We start from the raw sequence: 26020 nt of genomic DNA on the forward strand, positions 1-26020 counted from the left end.
AAATCATTGTATTAAAAAAGTTTGCACAAATTATTCGTAGGCATTGAAGCAAGTGAAAGTCCGTTACTTAAGATATATTTAGGAATAAAGTATATGCCTGGGTCTTATGGCTTCTTTGTGCCTGGGTCTTATGGACTGAACGTAACAACAGGGTGTTTAACAGTGTGTTAGCCAATATATTTTACTAGCTGTAATAAATGTGGTCAAAGTATAGTTGACCTAGATTTAAAGAAGATTCGAACAGAGTGTTGTATTGAAAGCAAATTTAGGTTCGAAGATGGTAGAAGACTTCGACAGAGCAGTTTTCGAAGGTGGTTATCAACAGTTATTCTTTAAGTCAGTTTGTATTTTAAGTTTGTTTTCAAATAAGCAAAACTGTCGACTTGTGGCAGTTGTAGTTTGAATTTCAAAGAAGTGTAGTTATTTCTAGACTTAGTATAAATAGTAGTTTTTCATAGGAAAAACGGGTCACAATTCCATCATACAAACTTACACTCAAAGTATCCGTATGGAAGCGAGAAACGAGTCACAAGTTGCAATGTATGAATCTGTGTACCAACTTTTGTTTAATCAATACAATTTACCTTTTTTTCTTTAAGTGTTCTTGCACTTTACTTTATTAAGTTCGATTGAGTTCAAGTGGATTGAATTCGATTGTTTTTATCATATTTCTTATATTTTCGACACCAGAGACACAGAATTTCTAACAACAAGAACAAACACAATATGTCCTAAGATTTACTGGTTGATCTTGCAAGTTACCATTTGTAAACCAGCGGTTGTTTACGAAAATCCAACGTAAACAAATTGGCACGCCCAGTGGGACTGTTTGTGCTTTTTGCTTATAGTTTTTGTTAGAGTTTCTTTTAATTCTGGTTTGTTTTGTTGTGTATGCAATTAAGAAACAAGAAATTGCTTTTTAATATGACACGCGCTAACAACCAAAAGAAAACAAATCCAACATCTTCAAATGAAGATGTGGATCAAGTGACGGTTGAAGATGATGTTCCATCCCCAGAGAATGTTAGAACATCACAGGCTGTTCCAACTAGTAATACAGCCACTCAAATATCGTCTCAGGCCATGCCTTCGATGGCCACAGTAATTTCTCAAGCCATGCCTTCGATGGTTACCCAAACTTCCCATGATTATCCAAATAATACTTCTATTCAAGGAGTTTGGGATCATAGATCAATGCCATATGGTATGCCATCATCATTGATGCAAGGCTTACAAACTAGTGGTAATATGTTTTCAGAAAATTTAAATGTTTCATTACCACAACTTTTTGGTCCTGGGGTATCTACCACATATAGAAGTCCCCAACAAAATTTAACCAATGCTTCTATGGCTGCCATTAGGCAAACTATGGAAGAAACTAATCATGATATGGTTAATATGATGACCCAACAAATTGGTACTGTCATAAATCCTTTAATTCGAGACACCAGCACTAGTTATCAAAGGTTGTCTGATCAAATGGAAAGAATTGCTAATTTCTTTGGCGCTTCACCAATCCAAAATACCCAATTGCCTCAAAATCGAAATTTGAGGGCAATTGAAATAATTGCTGATGAACCAGTGGTTCGAAATCATGAAAATATTGTCCAACCACAAGTAGTACAACCACAAGTTCAGGCAGAACCTGAAAGACAACCCATTTTGGTTAATAGAAACCAAGATGCCGATCAAGTGGTTTTACAAGCCCGTCGAAACAATTTCGATGGTCAGAATAATATAGCGGGTATTGTCGAGGCTTTGTTAGCCCAAAATGGTTTTAATATGGGTTTACATAGACCAAATTTTGTGTCTCCTTTGTCTGAGTATGTTTTAGACGCTGAATTGCCTAGAAATTGGAAAATTCCAAAGTTTACCAAATTTGCTGGAGAAACTAATGAATCTACTGTCGAACACATTGCTAGGTTTCTCATGGAAGCAGGAAATATTGCAGAAAATGAAAATTTGAGAATGAAATATTTCCCAAGTTCTTTGACAAAAAATGCTTTTACTTGGTTTACAACTTTACCTCCTCATTCAATTTATAGTTGGAACCAATTAGAAAAAGCCTTTCATGAACAATTTTACATGGGTCAATCTAAGATTAGTTTGAAAGAATTGGCCAGTGTTCGACGTAAAAGTCATGAGTCAATCGATGATTATCTCAATAGGTTTCGTCTCCTTAAGGCTAGATGTTTTACTTCTGTTCCAGAATATGAATTGGTCGAAATGGCTGCTGGTGGCCTCGATTATTCTGTTCGAAAGAAATTAGATACCCAGTACTTAAGAGACATGGCCCAATTGGCAGACAGAGTTCGACAAGTTGAAAGACTTAAAGCTGAAAAAACTAGAACTCATAACAAATTTCCTAAAAAGGAAAAAATTGCCTATATAGAAACAGGAGATAGTGAACCCGAATTCGATTGGGGTTTAGATATCGTTGAAGACAATGATATAAACCTAGCAGAATTAAAAGATGGACCTCCATATGCTTGTAAAATGTTGAGGCCATCCAATGGAAAAAATCCTGAAGATCCCAAGAGTGACAAATATCCTTCTAAAACTTATACTTTTGATATTACTAAAAGTGAAGAAATTTTTGATCTTTTAGTTAATGATGGCATAATATTAGTGCCACCTAATATGAAGTTGCCTCCTTTGGAACAAAGGAAGAAAAGAGGATTTTGTAAATTCCATGGTTTTTTAGGTCATAACCTATCTCGATGTACTCGTTTCAGGGATTCTGTACAAAAAGCTCTTGATGAAGGGAGGCTGAAATTTGGAGAGAAATCAAAACAGCAAGTGGATGGAGATCCTATGAAAAAGGCAGAGTCCATGTTTGCTGATGTTTCTGCCAATGTGGCAGAATCCATGTTTGCTGGTATTTCTATCAATATGGTGGAAATTTCAGAGAATATTGATGCAGAAATGGTTACTGAGGACCATCAAATTGAAGAGCCAGTGGTTACTGAAGATCAATTGGCCAAGGAAATGGAGAAAGCATATCCAAAGGCTGAAGAAGATTTGGTTGATTTTTTAAACCGGTGTAAAATATCTAACACCAATGCTATGCTTTGTCCTCGATGCAGTGCAGTGTTCGATAAAGAAGCTGCGGAATCAGTTGAAGGATATCAACCTCAAACAAAACGTAAAGGAGGGTGGTTCGAGAACCGTTCTAAATTTGGCTTTAACAAAAGAGGTGTTCCTTACAAGATGAAAACTTCAGAGAAGTATCAAGTGAAGAACCATAAGAAGACGTTCGTTCCTTCATCGAAGTCTCCTATTGATACTTGGGTTTTCTCTGGGGGCAAGAAAACTGGTCATTCTGCGCCTCCAGCACCACCAACAAAATGGGTAAAAAGAGCTGTCAAAGTTCCAGACCAACCAGAGAGTTCTAATCCTAACAAGTATGCTTACAAAAATAACTATAAAGGTAAGAATCCTATGACTAGAACTCAATGGCGCCGTTTTCAACGCCAGAAAAAGGAAGGAGTTTTGAAAGATGTCACTAATGATGACAAAAGTAAGGGAAAACAACCAATAGTTTTCGAAATGGTTAAAAAACCAGCTACTGAAAGAATTTTCCCTCCATTATCTTCTGCTTTAAACATCCCCAAAGGGGATGATGATATTCTAACTTCTACTTTTTCAGATTCTGAATCAAGTCTTGACATTATATGTGTGGTTTCTGTACTACCAATTGAATATGCATATGATGTATCTTCGAAGGCCAATCATGATGATGAATGTGATTTCACTGAGGAAATGGCTCGTCATAGGCCTCTGTGTTATTATGTTATGAACAATGGCTGCATCGAAGATCAACATGCAGTGTTCGAAAAACCTGATGATAGCATGAAGCTTCATTTAAAGCCTTTGTTTATTCAAGCTAAATTAATTGGTGTTGGAATTAACAAAGTGTTAGTAGATGGTGGTGCTACTGTTAATCTCCTACCACAATCTTTTCTAAGGAAACTTGGTATTTATGAATGTGATTTGAAACCACATAATGTAGTGCTCACTAATTATGAGGGATCTACTGGACAATCTCTTGGTGCTATCGAACTAGAATTGGTAGTAGGAAGCATAACCAGAGCAACTGTGTTTTTGGTAGTTCCTTCTAAAGCCAATTTCAATGCATTATTAGGGAGGGAATGGATCCATGCTGTAGGTGCAGTTCCTTCTACAATGCATCAAAGGATTGTGATTTGGAGGAAAGATGGTTTGGTAGAGAATATTGAGGCTGATCAGAGTTATTATTTCAAAGCTGAAGTTGATAATCAAGATATCAACAAAAAGAACTTTGACAAACAGCTTCAATATATTGCACCATTCATGGAAAATGATGCATCAAGTTCTATGACTAAAGAAGAAAAATTCTTTGTAAAACTTGCACCAGAATGGGGTTTTCGTTGGAAAACTGCATTCGACGATGACTTCGTAGTGGTGAACAATGAAGATTGCCATGAGAAGATACCTGTAAAGGAAACAGATTTGCTGAAGACAAGAAGTACTTCGTACAAGAGGGTTACTGATGACCAAGGATATTCAGCAAATAGAATCTCACCAACTGGGTGGGATATCAATAATTGATCAATGGTTGAGCCCAGCATATGGGAAAAGATTACGGCTTATGTAGCCGAGAAAAACTTCGATTTGGCTGAAACAGCCAAAGAAGAAGAGGTCTTCGATGCTTCAGTAGAAAATAATTCTGATGACCTCGTTGATGATCAAAAATTAGACTGTATTTACGATGATGAACCTTTGGGTTTTGAAGAAGATCCAATGGAATCTACAATAAAAATGAAGGCCCAAGATCCTCTTGAAGAAGTGGATATAGGAGATGGTTCTGTAAAAAGACCAACATACATAAGTTCAAAGATTCCTAAGAGCTTCAGAGATCGAATTGTGGCGCTTTTGAAAAATTACAAGGATTGCTTTGCTTGGGATTATCATGAAATGCCTGGTTTGAGTAGAAAGGTTGTAGAGTTGCAATTGCCAATCAGGACAGACAAGAAACCAGTGAAGCAAATTCCAAGAAGGTTTGCACCAGAGATTCTACCAAAAATAAAAGAAGAGATCGAAAGACTCCTCAAATGTGGCTTCATCAGACCTGCAAGGTATGTTGATTGGTTAGCTAATGTAGTTCCTGTTAAAAAGAAAAATGGAAGTATAAGAGTTTGTATTGATTTTAGAGATTTAAATCTCACCACTCCTAAAGATGAATATCCTATGCCAGTAGCAGAAATGTTGGTAGATTCTGCAGCAGGTTTCGAATATTTGAGTATGCTTGATGGTTATTCAGGTTATAATCAAATATTTATTGCTGAAGAAGATGTTTCTAAAACAGCATTTCGATGCCCAGGGGCATTAGGATGTTATGAGTGGATAGTAATGCCATTTGGTCTTAAAAATGCTGGTGTTACATATCAAAGAGCAATGAATTCAATGTTTCATGATTTAATTGAAGATTTTATGCAAATTTACATTGATGATATTGTTGTGAAATCATCTTCTGAAAACAAACACTTAGAACATTTACGTTTATCATTCGAAAGGATGAGACAATATGGATTAAAAATGAATCCATTAAAATGTGCGTTTGGTGTTTGTGCAGGTGATTTTTTAGGATTTGTTGTCCATAAAAAGGGCATCGAAATCAATCAAAATAAGACTAAAGCTATAATGGAGGCTAAAGCACCCTCTACCAAAAAAGAGTTGCAGTCTTTATTAGGCAAAATAAATTTCCTCAGAAGATTTATATCTAATCTAAGTGGCAGAGCACAAGCATTCTCGTCATTACTTCGATTAAAGAAAGAGGAAATTTTTAGATGGGAGCCTGAACACCAAAAGGCATTTGAAGACATAAAGTCATATTTATCTAATCCTCCTATTCTTTCACCTTTGTTGAAAGACAAAAAGATGAAGTTATATATAGCATCATCTGAAAGAACTATAGGGAGTATGTTAGCACAAGAGGATGAAAATGGTGTAGAAAGAGCCATTTATTATCTTAGTAGAGTTTTAAGTGATGTTGAAACAAGATATCATCCTAGTGAAAAATTATGTCTTTGTTTGTATTTCTCATGTGTGAAACTTAAGCATTATATAAGACCTTTTGATGTTTATGTTTATTCCCATTTCGATATTATTAAGCACATGTTATCTAAACCTATTCTGCATAGTAGAGTTGGTAAATGGGCTTTGGCACTCACAGAATATTCTTTAACTTATCAATCTTTGAAAACTGTGAAAGGCCAAATAGTGGCTGATTTTATTGCTGATCATTCCATTGAAGAACCTGTGACTGGGGGCATCGAAACATTTCCATGGACATTGTATTTCGACGGGTCTAGTCATAAAAATGGTTCTGGAATAGGTATAGTTATTGTTTCACCAACAAATGAAGTAACCAAATATAAATTTCGAATTAGCCAATATTGTTCGAATAATGAGGCAGAATATGAAGCCTTAATAAATGGTTTAGAGATTTTGCTCGAACTGGGGCAAAATGTTTAATTATTAGAGGTGATTCTGAATTAGTAATAAAGCAAATAACAAAAGAATATAAATGCCTCAAAGAAACTTTGATAATGTATTACACTATAGTTAATGCATTACTTAAACATTTTGTTCAAATTGAAGTTCAACATGTTCCTAGAGCAGAAAATCAAGAAGCTAATGATTTAGCTCAATTAGCTTCTGGGTACAAACTTTCGAAGGAACAAGAGCAAGAGGTTATTGAAATTAAAACAAAGCGTAATTCGATAGACATTGTGCCTAACAAATTGTTAAGACCAAAACTTGGGGGCATGGAAGCATCTCAAGGATACCTTCAGAGTGCAAAATTTTCTGAAATTTTGGTCATTAACAATTTGGATGATAATGATTGGCGAAAACCCATAGTCAATTTTTTGGAAAATCCAGATGGCACAACTTGTAGAAAAGTCAAATATAGAGCCTTGAGTTATGTGATAATAGGCAATGAATTATTTAAAAAGACTCCAGAAGGAGTTTAACTTAAATGCCTTAGTGAAGCAGAAGCATATTTGGCTGTATCGAATACTCATAGTGGTGCTTGTGGTACACATCAAGCAGGCCATAAAATAAAATGGCTTTTGTTTCGACAAGGTGTTTATTGGCCAACCATGTTAAAAGATTGCATAAATTTTGCTAAAGGTTGTAAAGAATGTCAAGAACATGCTGGAATTCAAAAAGTACCAGCTAGTGAATTACATTCAATAGTGAAACCTTGGCCATTCAGAGGATGGGCTTTAGATGTAATTGGGGAAATCAAACCTAAGTCATCCAAAGGCTACAAATATATTTTGGTTGGAATAGATTATTTCACTAAATGGATAGAAGCTGTTCCACTAAAAGATGTTACTCAAGATGAAGTTATAAACTTCATTCAAAAATTTATTATTTATAGATTTGGCATACCAGAAACTATTACTACAGATCAAGGATCTGTATTTACTGGTCGAAAGATGGTAAAATTTGCTGAAGAAATAGGATATAAATTGTTGACTTCAACACCATATTATGCTCAGGCAAATGGTCAGGTAGAAGCAGCAAATAAGAATTTGATTACTATAATCAAAAGAAAAGCTAGCCAAAAGAAAAAAACCAAAGAATGGCATGAGTTTCTTTATGAAGCTTTATGGGCAGTTCGAACTTCTCCTAAAGAATCTATAAATACTACTCCTTTTCGATTAACATTTGGCCATGATGCTGTATTGCCAACAGAAATCTTACTTCAATCTACTCGAATTCAAAGACAAATCGAAATTCCAACAAATCAATATTTGGATATGATGTTGGATGAATTAGTAGATATTGATGAAGAAAGATTAATGGCTTTAGAAGTGCTTACAAAGCAAAAAGAAAGAATAGCAAAAGCCTATAACAAAAGAGTTAAATCGAAATTATTCCTGCAAGGGGACTTAGTTTGGAAAGTTATCTTGCCTATGGATAAAAAGGATCGATGTTTAGGAAAATGGTCTCCTAGTTGGGAAGGACCATGGAAAATTCTAAGAGTTTTTTCGAATAATGCGTATGAGATCGAAGAACTACAAGAAGATCAGAGAATTCTACGCATAAACGGTAAATATTTGAAAAAATATAAACCGATGTTACAAGAAATTAAAATTACACAAGAGTAATTTGATTCGAAATAAAAACTTGGCATTAATTTAAAAATGCCAACTGATGGGCAGGTTACATCGAAATGCTTAAAATGGAAAAACCATTACAAAAGAAAACATAAAATACTTAAAGACTAAAAAGCATTTAAAGATGGTTTTCACCATTCAGTTACAATCCCAAAACGATCGAGAAACCAGCGAATTTCCGTATCGAGACGACACCTGAAGCAAGCATTGACCAAGTAGTATTCATGATCTGGCCCAGGTAGAAGTGCATACCAGCCTCCAATTCTCCCATCTCCTGCACAGTTGTGGTAGTTGTTGCAAAAACGACGCCTAGTAAGCCAAATAGGCATGGGCCTATTCCACCAAGGACATCGAAATCGATAAGTTGAAGTCCCTCCCAAAATGTCGCTTCGAAATTCTGCCAATCGATGTGTCCATGCAAGATCTTCGAAGTCTTCGAGGATGTTTTCTGGCATAGGCATGGAGAGTGCATTGATGAGAAGACGATAGTACCTTGCACTCAGAGAGCCAGTGGCGTTGATAGCAGTAGTGAGGAGGCGTTTCATTTCTTCAATGTTTGGATTAGCATCCAACATGTGTTGAGTGCTTCGAAGAATACAGAACATGGCGTTGCCATAATTCCAGAGTCTAAGTTTAAAAGCAAACTTAGAATGAGCCACCATAGCATTGTTGTACCATTCATTGGGGTTGTAGAGGAAGTAGAGGACATCATTTCCAAAAGCCCTAGAAACTTCAGAATCCTCACTGACACGCCAATGCCTGCTACTGGTATGGCGAAAGGCGAAAAGATCTTTCCTGCTTTGAGCAGCAATCTTTGCAGCAATCTTGACTAAAAGATCATCACTCAGATTATCAATGGTGGTCATGATGATTTGGGAAAGAAAGCTTTGAGTAAGAAGGATTTTTCAGACGAAGACGAAACAAAGAAAAGAGTGATTTTTATAAAAGGAAAATCATATTTATAGGGGAGGGAAGTTGAAAGAAGTGGTTCAATCAGACGGTTCTTCTTGCTTTGAAGATGATGACACGTGGGAACAGTTATTCTGATGGCCAATGGTTACTTAACTTTGTAATCTGAGGGAAGTTTTAAAGGTTTTCTTTTAAAAGGATTAATCTGTGTTAAAAGGTTATTTATTTTTATTTCTTTTCAACTTCCTAGACAAGTTTAACTTGTTGGGTTAAACAAAAAAGTTACTTTTTTGTTTCCTCATCATTAAAATGTCTTGGAAATTGTTCCAATCTTATTTGGATTTAAATAAAATTTGAATTCGATATAAGAAAATAAGAAAGGAATTTCGATGATTGAAAAGAAATTGTCATTCGAAACAGAAAATGGTCCATAAATTGTTATAAAGACATTACAGACCAAGATATTCGATAAGGCTGAAATAAAATAAAAGTCTTAGAGAATAAAATAGAAACAGAACTAAATCTCAAATGATGAGATGAGTTTCTCGATTTGGCTCTTGTATTCAGCCAGTTGAGTATCGAGAGCATGGTTGTCACTTGCAAGTTGAGCAATGGTAGACTCTAGTTCCTTGGAGAGCTTGAATTTGTTAACAGCTTCATTGGCTTCTTGATTTCTGGCTTCATCCTTAGCCAAAATTTCAGCTTTCTGAGCTTCCAGCTCTTTAATCTTGGCATCGATGTCAACCACTTGCTGCTTCGCATTGTTTCTTTCTTGCTGAAGAGTTTTAAATTTTTCTTGGAAGAATGACAGTTCGATCACAATTTGATCATGATACGCTTTCTTCTCTTCCATTTGAGCTTGATCAGTTTTCCTCTTCTGGAAGTTTTGATTAGCACTCTCCAACATTGGTTCAAGATAGTTAAACAGGTTTCGAAATTTCCAACCAGTTGGGAGAGCACCAAGCTTTTCAAATAAACTTCTGATTTCAGCAAGAGCTCCAGCATCCTTTTCAATCAACTCTAGCAAGTTGGCTTCGATGATCTTCTTTTGAAATTCTGCTAGCAGGTTGTTCTTTGAAGTCTCAGAGGGATTTCCCTTGGATGAATCAGAAGTTTGGCCAGTGCTAGTTGAGAAAAGAGTATTACTCTTAGCTATCAAGGCAAAAACGTTGAAAGGATCATCTTTGGCCAATCGATCGATTTCTTCCAGATCGATCATAGGAGTATCTTGTTGAGCAATCATCTCTGCATCACCAGGAGCATCTTGTCGAGTAGTGATTTTTGTATCTCCAGTAGCAAAGTTTGATACATTATCTCCAAGGGTGGGTGCAGAATAAGATTGATCATTGTTGAGTGATTCATCATTTACCAAGTCATCAGTGGGTGTTTCTGTTTGTTGTTGTTGAGAAAGATTCACTTTAAGACCTTCTGGACTGCTAGCATCATCATGCTCATCTTCTTTGTCTTCAGCAATTGGTGAAGTGGTCTTCGAAGAAGGAAGGTCTTGCCCATGTTGTGATGGATTAGCTTGTTCTTGTTCGATACCCTAAAAAGAATAAGATAAATGCTTAAAACAAGGCACTTAGAAATATTTCGTATAAAATATGGTTTTGATAAAATACCTTCGAACCATTATAACCAACATGTGAATGAGCACTAGAGTGAGAATTCTTTCGAAGACGTTTGAATGGTTTAGATGGTGAGATGGTGGGAGAACCTTCAGAAGCTTCCACTTCGACTTCCTTTTCTTGGACAAGTGATATTTGTTCTTGTTTTCTTTTCCTTCTTCCTTCAGTATTGACTTTGGGAAGTGTTACTTTGGAAGCTTCGATCTGTTCTTTAGTTATCTCCACCTCGTCATCATCATCAGAGAGATCGACAGTTGCTTGTTCTTTCTTGTTCTTCGATCTAGAAGGTCTTTTCGATGAAGTTGTTTTCACTTTGGGTTCCTTTGATTTAGGAGGTTCCTTCGATGCAGCCTCAGATTTCTTCGATTCAACTTCTTTAGTTTGGGAAGCTTTCTTTTTCTTCTTGTCAGACTTGCTTTTTGAGGTGTTCTGGGTGCTGGCATCATCGAGCTTTGTTTCTCCTGGAGTTAAAGGCAAAGCTGAAATATGTGATTATACAGATAAGTACTATTTTTTCTAAAAATAGTATTAATATATTTTAGTAAAGGAAAAAATCATACCCATGATACTGGGAGTTTCGATTCGAACTTGGGATAATTCATAGCCAAGTTCACCACTATATTGATATAAATTGCATTTAGCATAGGTTACTAAATTATTCTGTGGGATTTTGAAATTATAAAGTAACCATTTTGGGTATGGTGGCCTAAAGGCCAAAGCAAGATTACAAGATGGAAATTTTGCTAGTCTCATTTTCTTTTCTAAAACATAAAGATATTTATTGGGTGTTCCAGGGGGAAAAATTGTTTCTGGAATTTTTTCTCGAATTTTCTCTCTCAAGGTCTGAGCAGCATAATATACTGTCCTCCTTGGATGTAAAGGATTATATGCTGTTTGATAATATCTTTGAAATTGCTGAATTTCTTCAATGTGCGTACCTCTAGTCTTCTTGTCTTTGTTCTGCAAAGTGTGAAAAGTACTGGTCAGTTGAGGCAGCAATTCATCAGGATTCCCTCGATTGGATTGGCGTATGTAATAATTTCGCCACCATCGAAAGAATGTTTCAGAGCATGCAAATGATGTTGAGAAATATGTAGGCTCGAACACAGTTGTTCTCTTGGCTTGAATTATGGATTTCCACACAGGTTCGATCAGAGGAATTTTCCATTCACTTATACTTTTGAACAAAGAGCTAGGTTTCGATTGAACCATACCAAACTGTCTAGCTACATGGTTAGGTTGGTAACCATATACTCCATAAGGGCTACCAGGTGTAAGTCTGCTAGATAGATAGGTAGGGGTCAAATAAGCTTCCCATATAGCATTGATTTCTGTTTTGTTGGCTGTTTTCGAAGTAGTGGGAAAATCCTCTTTGAACCAGTTAGGTCCATATTTCCTAGTGGTAAATGGTGCCATTATAGGGGTGAAAATGGGACAATCAAGCAAGGTTTTGTAAGCATTCTCAAAAAGTTGTTGCGAAGATTTGTTCCCATCAGGGTGAAACATAGCTAAGCCTATACCTTCAGTGGTCCTTTCTGAGTATGCTGATGTGTAAGAGGAAGGTAGGATCGAAGCAAGTTTTGATCCAAAAATGGCTAAAAGTCATAGTTGGAACAACCATATGGGTCCTGATACAACTAAATTCCCACCAGTTCGGGGATAATCTCTAAGATTATTAGTTGTATGGTTAAGGGTTTCATACAAAGAACCTAGAATCAGTTTGCTTAAACAGATATCTGTTCCTTCATGTAACTGATTAGCTAGACACATGAATTTCTTAGGGACTTGTACTGACCTTGAGCAAAAAACATGCATAGATAACCAGTAGGTCAAGAAAGCTACATGTTCATCTGCAGATACTTCAGCACATTTGGTATCATGGTTGTTAGCTATAAACAAACCATAGGCAGGGCTATCGAAATTTACTGAGTATTGAGAGGTGGTAACATCTGGATTAAAGGTGTATCCAGTTGGTTTTAAGCTAGTAAGGCCGGCCACATCTAAAAGGGTAGGAGTGAGCATTCCACATTTCAAGTGAAGGCTGTTGTTCGATGGGTTCCAAAAATGTAAAGCAGCAAATATCAATTCATTATGGTATTTTGGACCATATCGAGATATTTGGATGAGATCAAAAATCCCTTTCTCCTTCCAGAATTGTCCCTTTTGTTTTTGAACTTTGTCTAACCAAGCAATGTATTCTGGAGAAGGTTTTGGTTCAGTCCTAATTTTGGATTTTACAAAACTTAGGTCAAAAGGACCTTTTGTGAAAATTAAAGGAGGTTGAGTTTCAATACATGGAAAAAGAGAGTTAATTTCTGGAGTTTCAGGTTCTAGAGAAATGGGGCCTAAGAATGCATGTGGAGTATCAGTACAAGGGATGATTACCTGGGTTTTCCAGATAGCTTTTTCAGCTTCATTGATCTCTGGTTCGTTCACAAAAGCAGGAGCAGCATTGGCGATTTCTTCAGTGAAATCAATGGGTTCTTCGCGATTCACATGAGAAGTTCCTGCTGCGTTTGTCATTGTTTCAATGTTTTTGTGAGAAGTTGATGAATAGTGAAGATTTCGTGTTTAAAGATAGGAGTTGCAGAAAATTCGAAGTTTTTTCTTTGAGAGAATTTTGGCGGAGAAGAGGAACAGTGAAAGTGAAAATGAAATGGTGAAAAGTGAGAAGAGTAAAGGTGAGTTTGTTTCTATATGGACCTTTGATCATGACACATGTCAAGATCTTATTTTGACAGTTTTACCATTAAAAATGGCGTCTTTTCCAATATTAGAGAACGTGGCCCACTAACAAAGATTGTGGGGTCAGTATTTAAAGGAAATTTGAATTAGTTTTGAATTAAATACTGACATCATTCATTTCGATGGAGAATGTTAGTTATTTTTTCAAAAACGTCTTTTTCTTCTTCGGTGAAATCGAAAATGGCGTTTCTGGGGGGCAATTTGTTAGCCAATATATTTTACTAGCTGTAATAAATGTGGTCAAAGTATAGTTGACCTAGATTTAAAGAAGATTCGAACAGAGTGTTGTATTGAAAGCAAATTTAGGTTCGAAGATGGTAGAAGACTTCGACAGAGCAGTTTTCGAAGGTGGTTATCAACAGTTATTCTTTAAGTCAGTTTGTATTTTAAGTTTGTTTTCAAATAAGCAAAACTGTCGACTTGTGGCAGTTGTAGTTTGAATTTCAAAGAAGTGTAGTTATTTCTAGACTTAGTATAAGTAGTAGTTTTTCATAGGAAAAACGGGTCACAATTCCATCATACAAACTTACACTCAAAGTATCCGTATGGAAGCGAGAAACGAGTCACAAGTTGCAATGTATGAATCTGTGTACCAACTTTTGTTTAATCAATACAATTTACCTTTTTTTCTTTAAGTGTTCTTGCACTTTACTTTATTAAGTTCGATTGAGTTCAAGTGGATTGAATTCGATTGTTTTTTATCATATTTCTTATATTTTCGACACCAGAGACACAGAATTTCTAACAACAAGAACAAACACAATATGTCCTAAGATTTACTGGTTGATCTTGCAAGTTACCATTTGTAAACCAGCGGTTGTTTACGAAAATCCAACGTAAACACAGTGTTATTACTCCTATTCCCAGGCTCTTGGATAAAGTAAAATACTTATCGTTAGGTTGGCTGAAAGCCAAAAAGGTAGCCTTTAGGTTTGACACAGATAGGTGGTGGTCGAGCCCTTTTCAATGTTTGGGTATCGGTTAATGTTTGTTTTTGTTCCAACTGATTGACACTTTGTATTTTTAGGAGTTTCAGTGGCACGTCTTGTGCAATTGAGACTACCTGTGATGTTTATTTGTATATATCCCATTTTTGATTGTTCAAAAAAAGATATATTTAGGAATAATTATTCGCAGACATTGTACGAGTTAGAAATTCATTAAATAATTTTTAAATTAACGTTAAATAAACATTAAGGATCATGTTTTATTGAATAGCGATAGAAAACATTGCTTTTCATATCTAAAAGGCATCTGAAAAACATAATACCTTTCGAGTTGATGGACAAAGACAGTTTAGAACCAATAATTCATTAACAAATGAATTGTTTCGTTCTTTAGAAAGTGATAAGTGTATATCATGACTTTACTTTTTGTCTATACTAGATTTTTGTTAATATCTTTTTTTAATCAATTTTTCTCTTCACCCTAGCTTTTTCAACAAGAAAATGTTTTGGGTTAGTGGACCTAATGTCCATGGGCTTTTTTTTTCTTTTTGTTTTCTTTCGTTGTTTGTTTGTATTTAAGTAAGCTAAAAATAAAACAGAAACGCCATACTAAGTGTTGATCATGTATTGAAAAGTTATTGTTTGAGAAAATGCACATGAATTCCACTTTATCCTGAAAGTGTACACACACACACTGTTATTACTAAACAAATGTTACTACTAATCATGGTTTCTGTTTTTGTTATGGCATAGGGTTTCAAAGTAATGTTAATCATGATTTTTTTCTTTGTTATTGCTAATCACAGTTTGAGATTTTTTTGTGTGTAACTTGATGATATAGTTTATTCTTAAATTAGTTTATTAAGAATACCAAGAAGTAGGTTCTTGAAGAGCCATTGCCTTTTTACAGGCTTTTGTTAATTGTTTCCTACACTCAAATACATTTTTGCCTTCAAATAGTTGAGAGTGGCGAGGGTCATTAAGAATACCACCAATATTCTCAAGGTTTTCTATGTTCTACCAGAAATAAACATATAAAGATGTTTTTTTGTTTACCATTAAAATTTACGTTTGTTGACTCTTTCATTGTGTGTTCAATAAAAGTGGAAACAATTGGGATGTTCGAAGGATTTTTGAGTAAGTTGTGTCCAAACTTCAACACCAATGAAGCGGTAGTTGTAGGATCAATTGCAGTGAAATAAAGTGAAAATCAGTTTGCGCCGCCGAGAATATGATGCAAAGGTGGTTGAAGCTATGGTGATTTTATTAGTAGAAACTTTAATTAGAGCGGTTAATATTAAACTATATATAATATTTTTTTAGATCATAGTATTATGTTTTCTACTTTATTTCAAAATTTTGTTTTTACTTAATAAAGTTAATATATTTTAGTAGTTATTGTGTGTTTTGAAAGTTAAGATTACCAATGAATTGAAAAAAACATCTAGGCTCTGTTTGATAAAAATAGCGGTTGACTCATAAGCTAGCTGATAGCTTATAGTTGATAGCTGATGACTAATAGCTTTTAGCTGATAGCTTATAGCTGATGGCTGATGACTGATAGCTGATAAGCTAATTGAAGTGTTTGGTAAAATTAGCGGTTCAATGAGCTAATAAACCTAAAAGGACATAAAAGGACATTCTTAATTCATAATAAAATTTACAAAAAATAATATATGTTTTCCATTGAATTAACGGTTCAACCAACTAATTAATTATTTTTCACTGAATTTTATTTTTTACATTCATTTAAGTTTTATAACGTAAAAAATAATAATATATGTTTCTATCTATCCATTTTAAATTATAAAACTAAGAATAAAATTATAAACTATAAACTAACAAAAAAATGATAAATTTAACTAACAAATAATATTAAAAACGTAATTTGTTTTACAGTATTGTAACAATTGACTTTCCTTAAAAAAATGTTGTAGCAATTGACAGTAACATAACAAAACATTTTTTTCGAAAAAAATAATAACGTAACAATGCTTATATACGTACCTTAAAAAAAGTGTAACAATATATGTTTTATTAGAGAAAATATATATCAAAACAGCACCAGAAAAACAATATATATAAAAAAAATGTTAGTCAAAACAATATATATAAACGTAACATTTTTTTGAGAGGATATATAAACGTAACATGTTAGTAAAAAAACAATATATATAAACGTAACATGTTAGTAAATTTTTTTTTTTTAAAAAGAATGTTAGTCAAAACAAAATATATAACGGTAACATTAAACAAATTATAAAGGGGTAGAATTGAATTTTAGATAAATGAATAAGGATAAAATTGGAAGAAAAGATGATAAGCTATAAGCTATAAGCTCAAACGCTACTTGGAATAGCTTCTGGAAAAATAGCTTATAAGCTCCTGAAATAAGCTATAAGCTCGTTGTAAAAAAGCATTACCAAACAGAGCTTTTTTTGTCAGACGAGCTTATAAACTATGAGTTAAAAGCTATAAGCTCTTTTTTTGGGTTACCAAACAGAGCCCTAAAGTTCAATGACGCAGAGGTTGTTGAAGATGTAGTTATAAATATTATTTTAAGTTTGAATTTTGTATAATTAAAAAAAAATATATTGGATTAATGGATTATGCATCATGGGGGGCACATCTAAAATATATTTTAATTGTTTTTTGACAATTTTTATTGCTAACTAAGCTCTCTTTATAGTTGTTTAAATTTTTATTACCAACAATGTAAATTTTTCATATGGTTAAAATAAGTACTGAATTTACACCGAACAAACAATATAATGATGAAGAAATACATTATAAATACTTTTTTTTAAAGATTTATTAAAAAAAAAACTGTTTTAAAGATAAAACTCCTAATACAATGTGAAAGAAAATAAAAGAATATAATAATTTAGTTCGAATCTCAGGTGATTGATCTTTTACGACAAAAACCAATATCCAACAAAAAAAATTAACTTAATTGGTTTGAATTAAATTATTGAATTGATCATAATGTGGTTGATTTAGTTTTTATACCACCAATTTTGTTCTTCACAAGCTTTATAAGATTTTTTGTTTTATTTATCTATGTATCCTGTAACAATCATTATTCATTATAAGATAAAGTTTGAAAATATACACTGAATCATCCATTAAAAACAAACATATTTTTGAAAATATACCATGGATCACGACAGTGTGTTAAGCACATGGCATGACATAAGTGGATCCACCGAATATACTAAAATATCAAAAACACTTTCAGACAACAAAATTCAATTGAATACTATTATCGAATAATAAGAAGAATAATACTAAATCCTTTTCTCACCTACCTACTATTCTTCTCTTATTATTAACCTTCGTTCTTCACGCTCTTTTTTTCTCTCTCGATCTCAATCTCAATCTCAATCTCTTACTATGGGTAACGAAGCTCTTACATAACATCAATATCTAACTTTTTCATTCTTGATACCAGATTTAATTTTCTCATTTCTTTTTATCTAAATCAATAATATAAACAACGAAATATGATTAATTTATTTATTTATTTATTTTCAGCAACTCAAAATCCATTCAACAACATATTGAAGACGTTGGAAAAGCCAGGTGGTGGAGGTGAATTTGGAAAATACTTTAGTTTGCAAGCTCTCAACGATTCTAGAATCGGTTAGTTGTTTTCTTTAATTATTACCGGGTGTCTGGTGTCTGTGTGTTTGAATGGTTGGATTAAAAATGATGTAGAAATTTGTGTTTGTGTTTTCAGATGCACTTCCTTACTCAATAAGGATACTTTTGGAATCTGCAATTCGTAACTGTGATGAGTTTCAAGTTAAGAGTGATGATGTTGAAAAGATTATTGATTGGAAGAATACTTCTCCTAAACAGGTGGAGATTCCATTCAAGCCGGCTAGGGTGCTTCTTCAGGTGAGTGACGCGCGAACATGTTAATGCCGGGAATGGATGAGTGTTTAGTGATATTCCTTTTGTGAAATTACTTGAATGTTAGTTGTATTCATTGTGTTTTTGATTTCATTTATCAGGATTTTACCGGTGTGCCTGCTGTTGTTGACCTTGCCTGCATGCGAGATGCGATGAACAGGCTTGGTGGTGATTCTAATAAAATTAACCCATTGGTAAGACAGATGCAAATGCTGCTTATTAGTGAATTTAAGATTGATATTTGATTATTTTTGCATCGAGCATGTGTAATAAATTTAGAATTTTGGTTACTTTCAGGTACCGGTTGATCTTGTCATTGATCACTCTGTTCAGGTTGATGTAGCAAGATCAGAAAATGCTGTTCAGGCAAATATGGAACTTGAATTCCAGAGGAACAAGGAAAGATTTGGTTTCCTCAAATGGGGTTCAAATGCGTTCAACAACATGCTTGTTGTTCCTCCTGGATCAGGAATAGTCCATCAGGTTATTGCATCATTCAGTAACTAGTGAAGTGTGTGTGTTTGTGCGCGCGCGTGTGTTATTATGGATATATAATATATGATCTGAGTTATACTTTTTACGTGTGAAGAAAAAGTTTTTTCTTTATCCAGTTATTCTAGTTTGTCTTCTGAATCAACTTTTGCAAATTCAACTTTTGCAGGTCAATTTAGAATACCTTGGTAGAGTTGTGTTCAACACAAATGGTGTGCTCTATCCTGACAGCGTTGTCGGAACCGATTCACACACAACTATGATTGATGGCTTGGGTGTTGCTGGGTGGGGAGTTGGTGGTATTGAAGCCGAAGCTGCAATGCTTGGTCAGGTAAAAATAACGTGCTACTGGCTTTTTCACTTTCTTTTCTGCTAATCAGTATATTAGAAAGAGAAATGCATATGTAGTTTCAGCCAATTATTAACCTGTTAGTAGAAACAATTATCTTCCTTTGCAGCCCATGAGCATGGTCCTACCTGGTGTGGTTGGGTTCAAATTATTAGGCAAACTACGAAGTGGTGTCACAGCTACCGACTTGGTCTTGACTGTTACTCAAATGTTAAGAAAGCATGGGGTTGTTGGCAAGTTTGTAGAGTTTTATGGTAAATACTAATTTATAAAACATAGTTCTTCCTTTGTAGCATCATGTTCCTAGCTGATTAATCAATCTTTCCTTAGATAATAATCGTTTTATATTTCCTTTATGCAGGGGAAGGCATGAGTGAACTACCTTTGGCTGATCGTGCCACCATAGCAAACATGTCTCCTGAGTATGGTGCAACCATGGGATTCTTTCCCGTGGATCATGTCACTTTGCAATATTTGAAACTGACCGGCAGGAGTGATGAAACTGTACGTTAACACTTGTTGTTTCGTGATATTTGATTTTATCTACATGTTCTTACACGTCTTTCTTGCAGGTTTCTATGATAGAATCCTATTTACGAGCTAATAAGATGTTTGTGGACTACAATGAGGTATACTATGCATGCATATATTGTTTTGGGTTAGTTATAGCTGAAATGTCTGAAAGAACCTGATCTCACTGAGAGTTTGCTTTGTTGCATTGCAGCCCCAAGTGGAGAGAGTGTACTCGTCCTATTTGGAGCTCAATCTTGAAGATGTTGAACCATGTGTCTCAGGTCCAAAAAGGTAACGAGTCCTCATGTTTTCCACTTAAAATTAAGGAAAATAAATGTACCATTCCTTTTATTTTGCATCACTACACATGCCTTCCCTTATTAAGATTAAAATATTGTTACATGCAATTATCTAGGTTTAAAAAATTACAAAACCACCACCAACTCTGAAATCTTATTTAAGTTCAAGTCTGTCAAAATTGTCTATTCCTACCCTTGACCCTTGCTGGCTTGTTTAATCATATATTTTGAGGAAAATAAAGACCACATTCATTCGGCTTAACTGATATGAAGTTTACATTTGACTACAAAATTTCTATAAGCTACTAATTCAACTAACAAAAGTGTTACATTCGACAACGTTGTGGAGTTGAGGGTTTGTGTGGTAAATTATAGAGGAATCGGTATTTACTATGAAAGTTTAATGACATTCAGTTTTTCATTGCGTGGTCCTTGCTTTAAATCTTTTCAGGCCTCATGACCGTGTTACTTTGAAAGAAATGAAAGCAGATTGGCATGCCTGCCTCAACAATAAAGTTGGGTTTAAGGTATTAACTTCTGGAACCATACATATTATCTGTAATGTAATGCCTAAATATAAAATGGCATAGCTTATTCTCAGTACCCATGATGCTTAAATTTGTATATCGCCATGTTTCGTTTTCAAATATGGTTTATCAATAGCCAATGGGCAATTTTCAGTAAATCTCTCCTACACCTAAACATAGATATGTCTGAATCTTCTTTTTATGTATATGCACTCACAAACAGATATATATTGAGCGTACGTTCACTTTTTAAAAACTTGTATACACAATGAAACTTACCAATCAAATCATTAAACTGAGAGCCCACATGAATATACCAAGTTTACAAAATTTCATTTAATTCAAAGCCAAATGATACTTCATTCCACCACCTTACAGTAACATAATATGCGATTTAAAATATAGGTAAAATCCATCATTAATTACATACCTATGAACATCCAAATTATCTAAAATTTGATACACAAGATCATCAACATGATGCAACATGATTAAAAGTTTGGATTGATAGTTTTCGTATTCTAAAAAAAAGTTATCAAGTGTTAGTTATGCTTAGGCTTATGTGTGGTGTCGATGAATCTCGACCCTCTCTCTCAGTCATGCCTTTAGTGCATGATAGGATGGAATACAAAAATTTCAGCCATCTTGCCAAGTGAAATTCTGAAGAGTGTGAAATAGTCCATGATATGATTTTACACCCTCGGGGGCTTTTACACCACCAACAATGCGAAGTGAGAGAAACATTATTCTATGGCTAATAAATGCAGAATAGTTGTATATTATCCACTATCTAGAATGTATGCTTTTTTTTTTATTGTTAAGAGTTAACACCAACCTTGAGTGAGGAGTGCCCTATTTGCACCCGTTGCTTTATGGCTTTGTTTGCGAGTTTGGAGGGGAAGGGAGGGCTTTGGAAAAAAGGAAGGAGCAAGTGGAAGAAATACAAGACTTTAAGAGGGGGTGAGGGCTTTGGAGGGGTTCACTTTTCTTCATAATACAAAATCTTCCTAATTTGGGGGAACTCAACAATTGTATTGGAGGAGGATTTTGGAGGGTTTATATGAATTCTTCAAATTCAATCAATCTATTTTATAATATTCTTAAAATTAAAAATATATTAATCAAAAACATTAATTTATCATTCTCTAAAAAAATACTCTTTCGAAAAATGTGGCAGATTTCTCCATTTTCCCCCATATTTCCCACCCCCCAAATCCCTCCCCTCCAAACTCCCAAACAAAGCCTAAGACATTAAAACTCCGTAATCACCTCAAGAATGCCGTTCACTTTTGACTGCATTGGATGAAATTTGAATTTATATCCCTGAAGAATGTGCTCATTGCATCTTCCAGGAAGTTCAATAGTACAAGGATTTCAGTTATTTGAGCCGTATAGTATTGCATTGTTACAGGGCTTTGCTGTGCCAAAAGAATCTCAGACAAAGTTTGCAGAGTTCAAATTTCATGAAACACCAGCAAAACTTAAGCATGGGGATGTTGTTATAGCTGCTATCACCAGTTGTACAAATACCTCAAATCCTAGTGTAATGCTTGGAGCTGCCTTGGTTGCAAAGAAAGCATGTGATTTGGGATTGCAGGTTAGTCAATGTCTCTGCATTTGGTTTCTGTGTTAATGATTTAATTCAATAATGACATGCTTATACATCTATTATGCATAAATCCAATGTGCATGTACTCATGAATGCAACGTGATTTCCTTCTTTGTTTTCTAGCTAGTATTAGAATCGTATTTTTGCTATTTTCCCTTTTTGTTTCACATTAGCGATTGTTTGAGGCTGTTTTTTGTTTTACAGTCCAGTAGTTAAATACGTATTTGAGGAAATATAAAACGTGCTTACTTTTTCCATTTCCCCCTAATAATTTGTTATTTTCTACTTACCGATTGCTATCTGTTCACTATTATTTCATTTAAACTATTAGGTGAAGCCATGGATCAAAACAAGTCTTGCTCCAGGTTCTGGTGTAGTTACTAAGTATTTGCAGAAGAGGTACTCTTAGAATATCATGAAGTATTTGCTCATAATATGGCGGCGTTCACATTTATGTGGCTGAAATATCTTGATTAATCCTGTATTGCTTTTGCAGTGGCTTGCAACCGTATTTGAATCAGCTAGGGTTTAATATAGTTGGGTATGGATGCACTACGTGCATTGGAAATTCAGGGGATATTAATGAAGCCGTTGCATCTGCAATTACTGAAAATGGTACATATCCTTTTATAAATGGTATTACTTGTGAATCTGAGGTTGTCTTAACACTGATTTTCTGAATTTTACAGATATAGTAGCTGCAGCTGTATTGTCTGGAAATAGGAACTTTGAGGGCCGAGTTCATCCATTAACGAGGGCTAACTACCTAGCTTCTCCTCCTCTCGTTGTTGCCTATGCCCTTGCCGGCACAGTACGTAAATTAAATTGTTTCCATGTATGCATTTTGCTTCTTGCTGTCTAATTTGGACATTATTATTCAGGTCAACATTGACTTTGACACCGAGCCCATTGGGATTGCGAAGGATGGAAAACAGATTTTCTTCAGAGATATTTGGCCATCCAGCGAAGAAATAGCAGATGTAAGTGGTTGAATGTTTTATTACCATTCCACCATATAAATAAAATTATATTGTTTAGTTTCTATCATTTGTTCATATTTATCCTATTTTCAGGTTGTACAATCGAGTGTGCTGCCCGATATGTTTAGGGAAACATATAATGCTATTACCAAAGGCAACCCTATGTGGAATAGTTTATCTGTTCCATCTGGCAATCTTTATGCCTGGGACTCTACATCAACTTATATTCATGAGCCACCTTATTTTAAAGGCATGAGCATGTCTCCCCCAGGCTCCCATGGAGTGAAGAATGCTTACTGTTTGCTCAACTTTGGAGACAGTATTACCACTGACCACATCTCTCCAGCTGGCAGCATACATAAGGATAGTCCTGCAGCCAGATACCTTACAGAACGTGGGGTCGATAGACGAGACTTCAACTCCTATGGAAGTCGCCGTGGCAATGATGAGGTGATGGCAAGAGGAACTTTTGCCAATATTCGTATTGTGAACAAATTCCTAAATGGAGAAGTTGGACCTAAAACTATACATGTTCCTTCTGGGGAGAAGTTATCAGTCTTCGATGCGGCAAATGTAAGTTTTCTTAACTATGTGACATGTAGGCATATTAGTCTTAATTCCATATATTTTTTAATCAAGAGCCGAAGTAGCAATACCAAAGCCTTTTTTGCTTTTATGTTTTTAATTTTATTTGATTGTCATATATAACATCATGGGAGGTTCCAAAGTGGTCCGCGTGTAAATCAAATTTAAGAGTTTCGACCCTACGGATATCATGTTGGATTTGTTCTTTATACAAAATAATTATTAACTAAATATTGCTAGCTCCCTTTTTTTTTCCGTCAACTCTAGAAATTTAATGTGAAAGAATATAATGCTTGAATTTGGTATTGACACTTCTTAATTGTCAGAAATACAAGAGTGAGGGGCACGATACAATTATTTTGGCTGGTGCAGAGTATGGGAGTGGAAGTTCTCGTGATTGGGCTGCAAAGGGACCAATGCTACTGGTAATTCCTTGATGCTGTTCTGCTCCGACTAGTTTGTGTATATTCTTAGTTGATGTAATGCTATATTGATTCATTATTGTTCCTAGGGCGTGAAAGCTGTCATAGCAAAAAGCTTTGAGAGGATTCACCGTAGTAATTTGGTGGGAATGGGCATAATTCCTTTGTGTTTCAAGTCTGGGGAAGATGCCGATACTCTTGGATTGACCGGTCATGAACGTTACACCATTGATCTTCCAAGCAGTGTGAATGAAATTCGACCTGGTCAAGATATCACGGTGGTGACAGACAATGGGAAGACATTTTCATGTACCCTGAGATTTGATACAGAGGTATTAATTTACCATGTCTTGCTTTTTCATCTTTTTTTGTGGGGTTTCCGTCTGTTTTGATGCTGTTTCTTATTCTCTGACTTTTTATCCTGCTTATGTTTCGGTTATTTATGGCAGGTTGAACTTGCTTACTTCAATCATGGAGGCATCTTACAATACGCCATCAGAAACTTGATCAATGCTAAACATTGATTTTTAACATTGTCTAAATAATGTGGAATGGGTCAGCCAAGGTCCTTTCAATGTGGGAGGAAATTCATGTCATTCAGCTATTTATATCAATAAACTAAGGAACTCAGGTGGAGGGTCGTGGATGTGTCGTTTGCTAAAGAAATGCAATTCATTTTTCTCATTTCTCTTGTCTGTTTACGAGAATAAAAGTGGTTTTACGGTTTGCATTTGTAGCAAACATTTACATTCTAGTGAATATCAGGAATTTTTATGGAAGCATTGTGACATAAAGCATAAATTGTACTGAGGAGCGTTGAAAGGTTTTTACATCTGTGTTTTTAAACCTGGGCTTTCTTGTAGCTACGTACTTAATCGATGAGTAAATGAAAACATGCCCTTAATCTGATTAATACACTCACTCCTAGCATAGCAGATGTGTCATGTTGCCCATCCCAGGAAGTTGTAAATAATATGTAATGATCTCCTTGAAGAAATAAGGGGTTTTGACTTGTGAATAGTTCAACCTAATATAATCTAATATTTGTTATGTTTTTATTACAAAATAAACTGTAATCCACTTATCTCTAAAAAAAACAAAAGGAAAATTGTCGCTAACGAAATCGCCCCACAGGATTGTGTAACAAGTTTCGCTTTAAACAAACCTGCGACGAGATCTGTCCCAAACTTGAAAAACGCAAGTTTTTGTCTCTAAACTAAGTAACAACCTCATGCCAAATGGTTGAAGCATAAAACTATACCTAAAGCACTTGAATGAGAGGGTAGCTTAGTTAGAGGTCTGAGTTTACTTCATTATGATTTAGGCATAATATTATTTAACTCAACCACGACAAATGTTTAGTATTAAAAATTAAAAATAAAATTAGAATGCGGTATTACATTAGAAATACACCATGATATCAAACAATTCCATAGTAATTGAGAATGCTTCCTAAATGAAAGACCAATATAGATGAAAAAGGTATCATCATCATTTATATAATTTTGTTACAGGTTTAATAGACCTAAATAATATATGATTAATTAAATTAGAACAATGCTTCCTAAATGTTCCAAGTATAAAATAAGATTTTATACTAACATGTGACTGCCAAATGGTACCTTAAGTTTAATTGTCATATGCAATAGACTTTTCGGCTCTAAATGATTGCTCAAATTTATGACCAAGAGGTGTCTTGAATTCCACTTAGAAAAAGCAAGTACAATTAACCAAAGTTGCAACAACAAAAATAGAACTTAGATAATGATTACATTAGAAGCCTAGATTTCGGCACAACTTTTGTTGAATAACATTGATACATCATGATCAAAAGAAAAAATGTTGCACAATCAATATTATCCATCACACACGCCTTAATTGAGTACCTGGATTATATACGATGAGTAGTTAGCTATTTAAATTTATGAC

At 34.7% G+C, this 26020-nt stretch overlaps 2 protein-coding genes across 2 annotated transcripts; both read left to right on the forward strand.

Moving 5' to 3' along the window:
• Positions 1–4535: 4535 nt before the first annotated feature.
• On the forward strand, positions 4536–6077 carry LOC146920205 (uncharacterized). The gene is made up of 2 exons (XM_085710707.1): positions 4536–5117; positions 5615–6077. Exons 1-2 carry the CDS (start codon positions 4594–4596, stop codon positions 5616–5618), a joined length of 528 nt encoding a protein of 175 aa, XP_085566833.1. The 5' UTR covers positions 4536–4593; the 3' UTR covers positions 5619–6077.
• Positions 6078–17702: 11625 nt separating this feature from the next.
• On the forward strand, positions 17703–25004 carry LOC146920206 (aconitase 1). Its single transcript, XM_085713633.1, has 20 exons — positions 17703–17797; positions 17935–18042; positions 18140–18300; positions 18417–18509; positions 18613–18798; positions 18977–19138; positions 19266–19410; positions 19518–19660; positions 19729–19785; positions 19881–19960; positions 20420–20495; positions 21907–22092; positions 22436–22503; positions 22601–22719; positions 22794–22915; positions 22986–23084; positions 23178–23657; positions 23996–24094; positions 24181–24423; positions 24541–25004. The coding sequence occupies exons 1-20, from the start codon at positions 17794–17796 to the stop codon at positions 24613–24615; spliced, it is 2706 nt and encodes a 901-aa protein (XP_085569759.1). The 5' UTR covers positions 17703–17793; the 3' UTR covers positions 24616–25004.
• Positions 25005–26020: the final 1016 nt, after the last annotated feature.

This window comes from Medicago sativa, chromosome 5, assembly GCF_051527215.1.
Source record: "Medicago sativa cultivar Bolivia chromosome 5, Bolivia_mono, whole genome shotgun sequence".
NCBI lineage: Eukaryota > Viridiplantae > Streptophyta > Magnoliopsida > Fabales > Fabaceae > Medicago > Medicago sativa.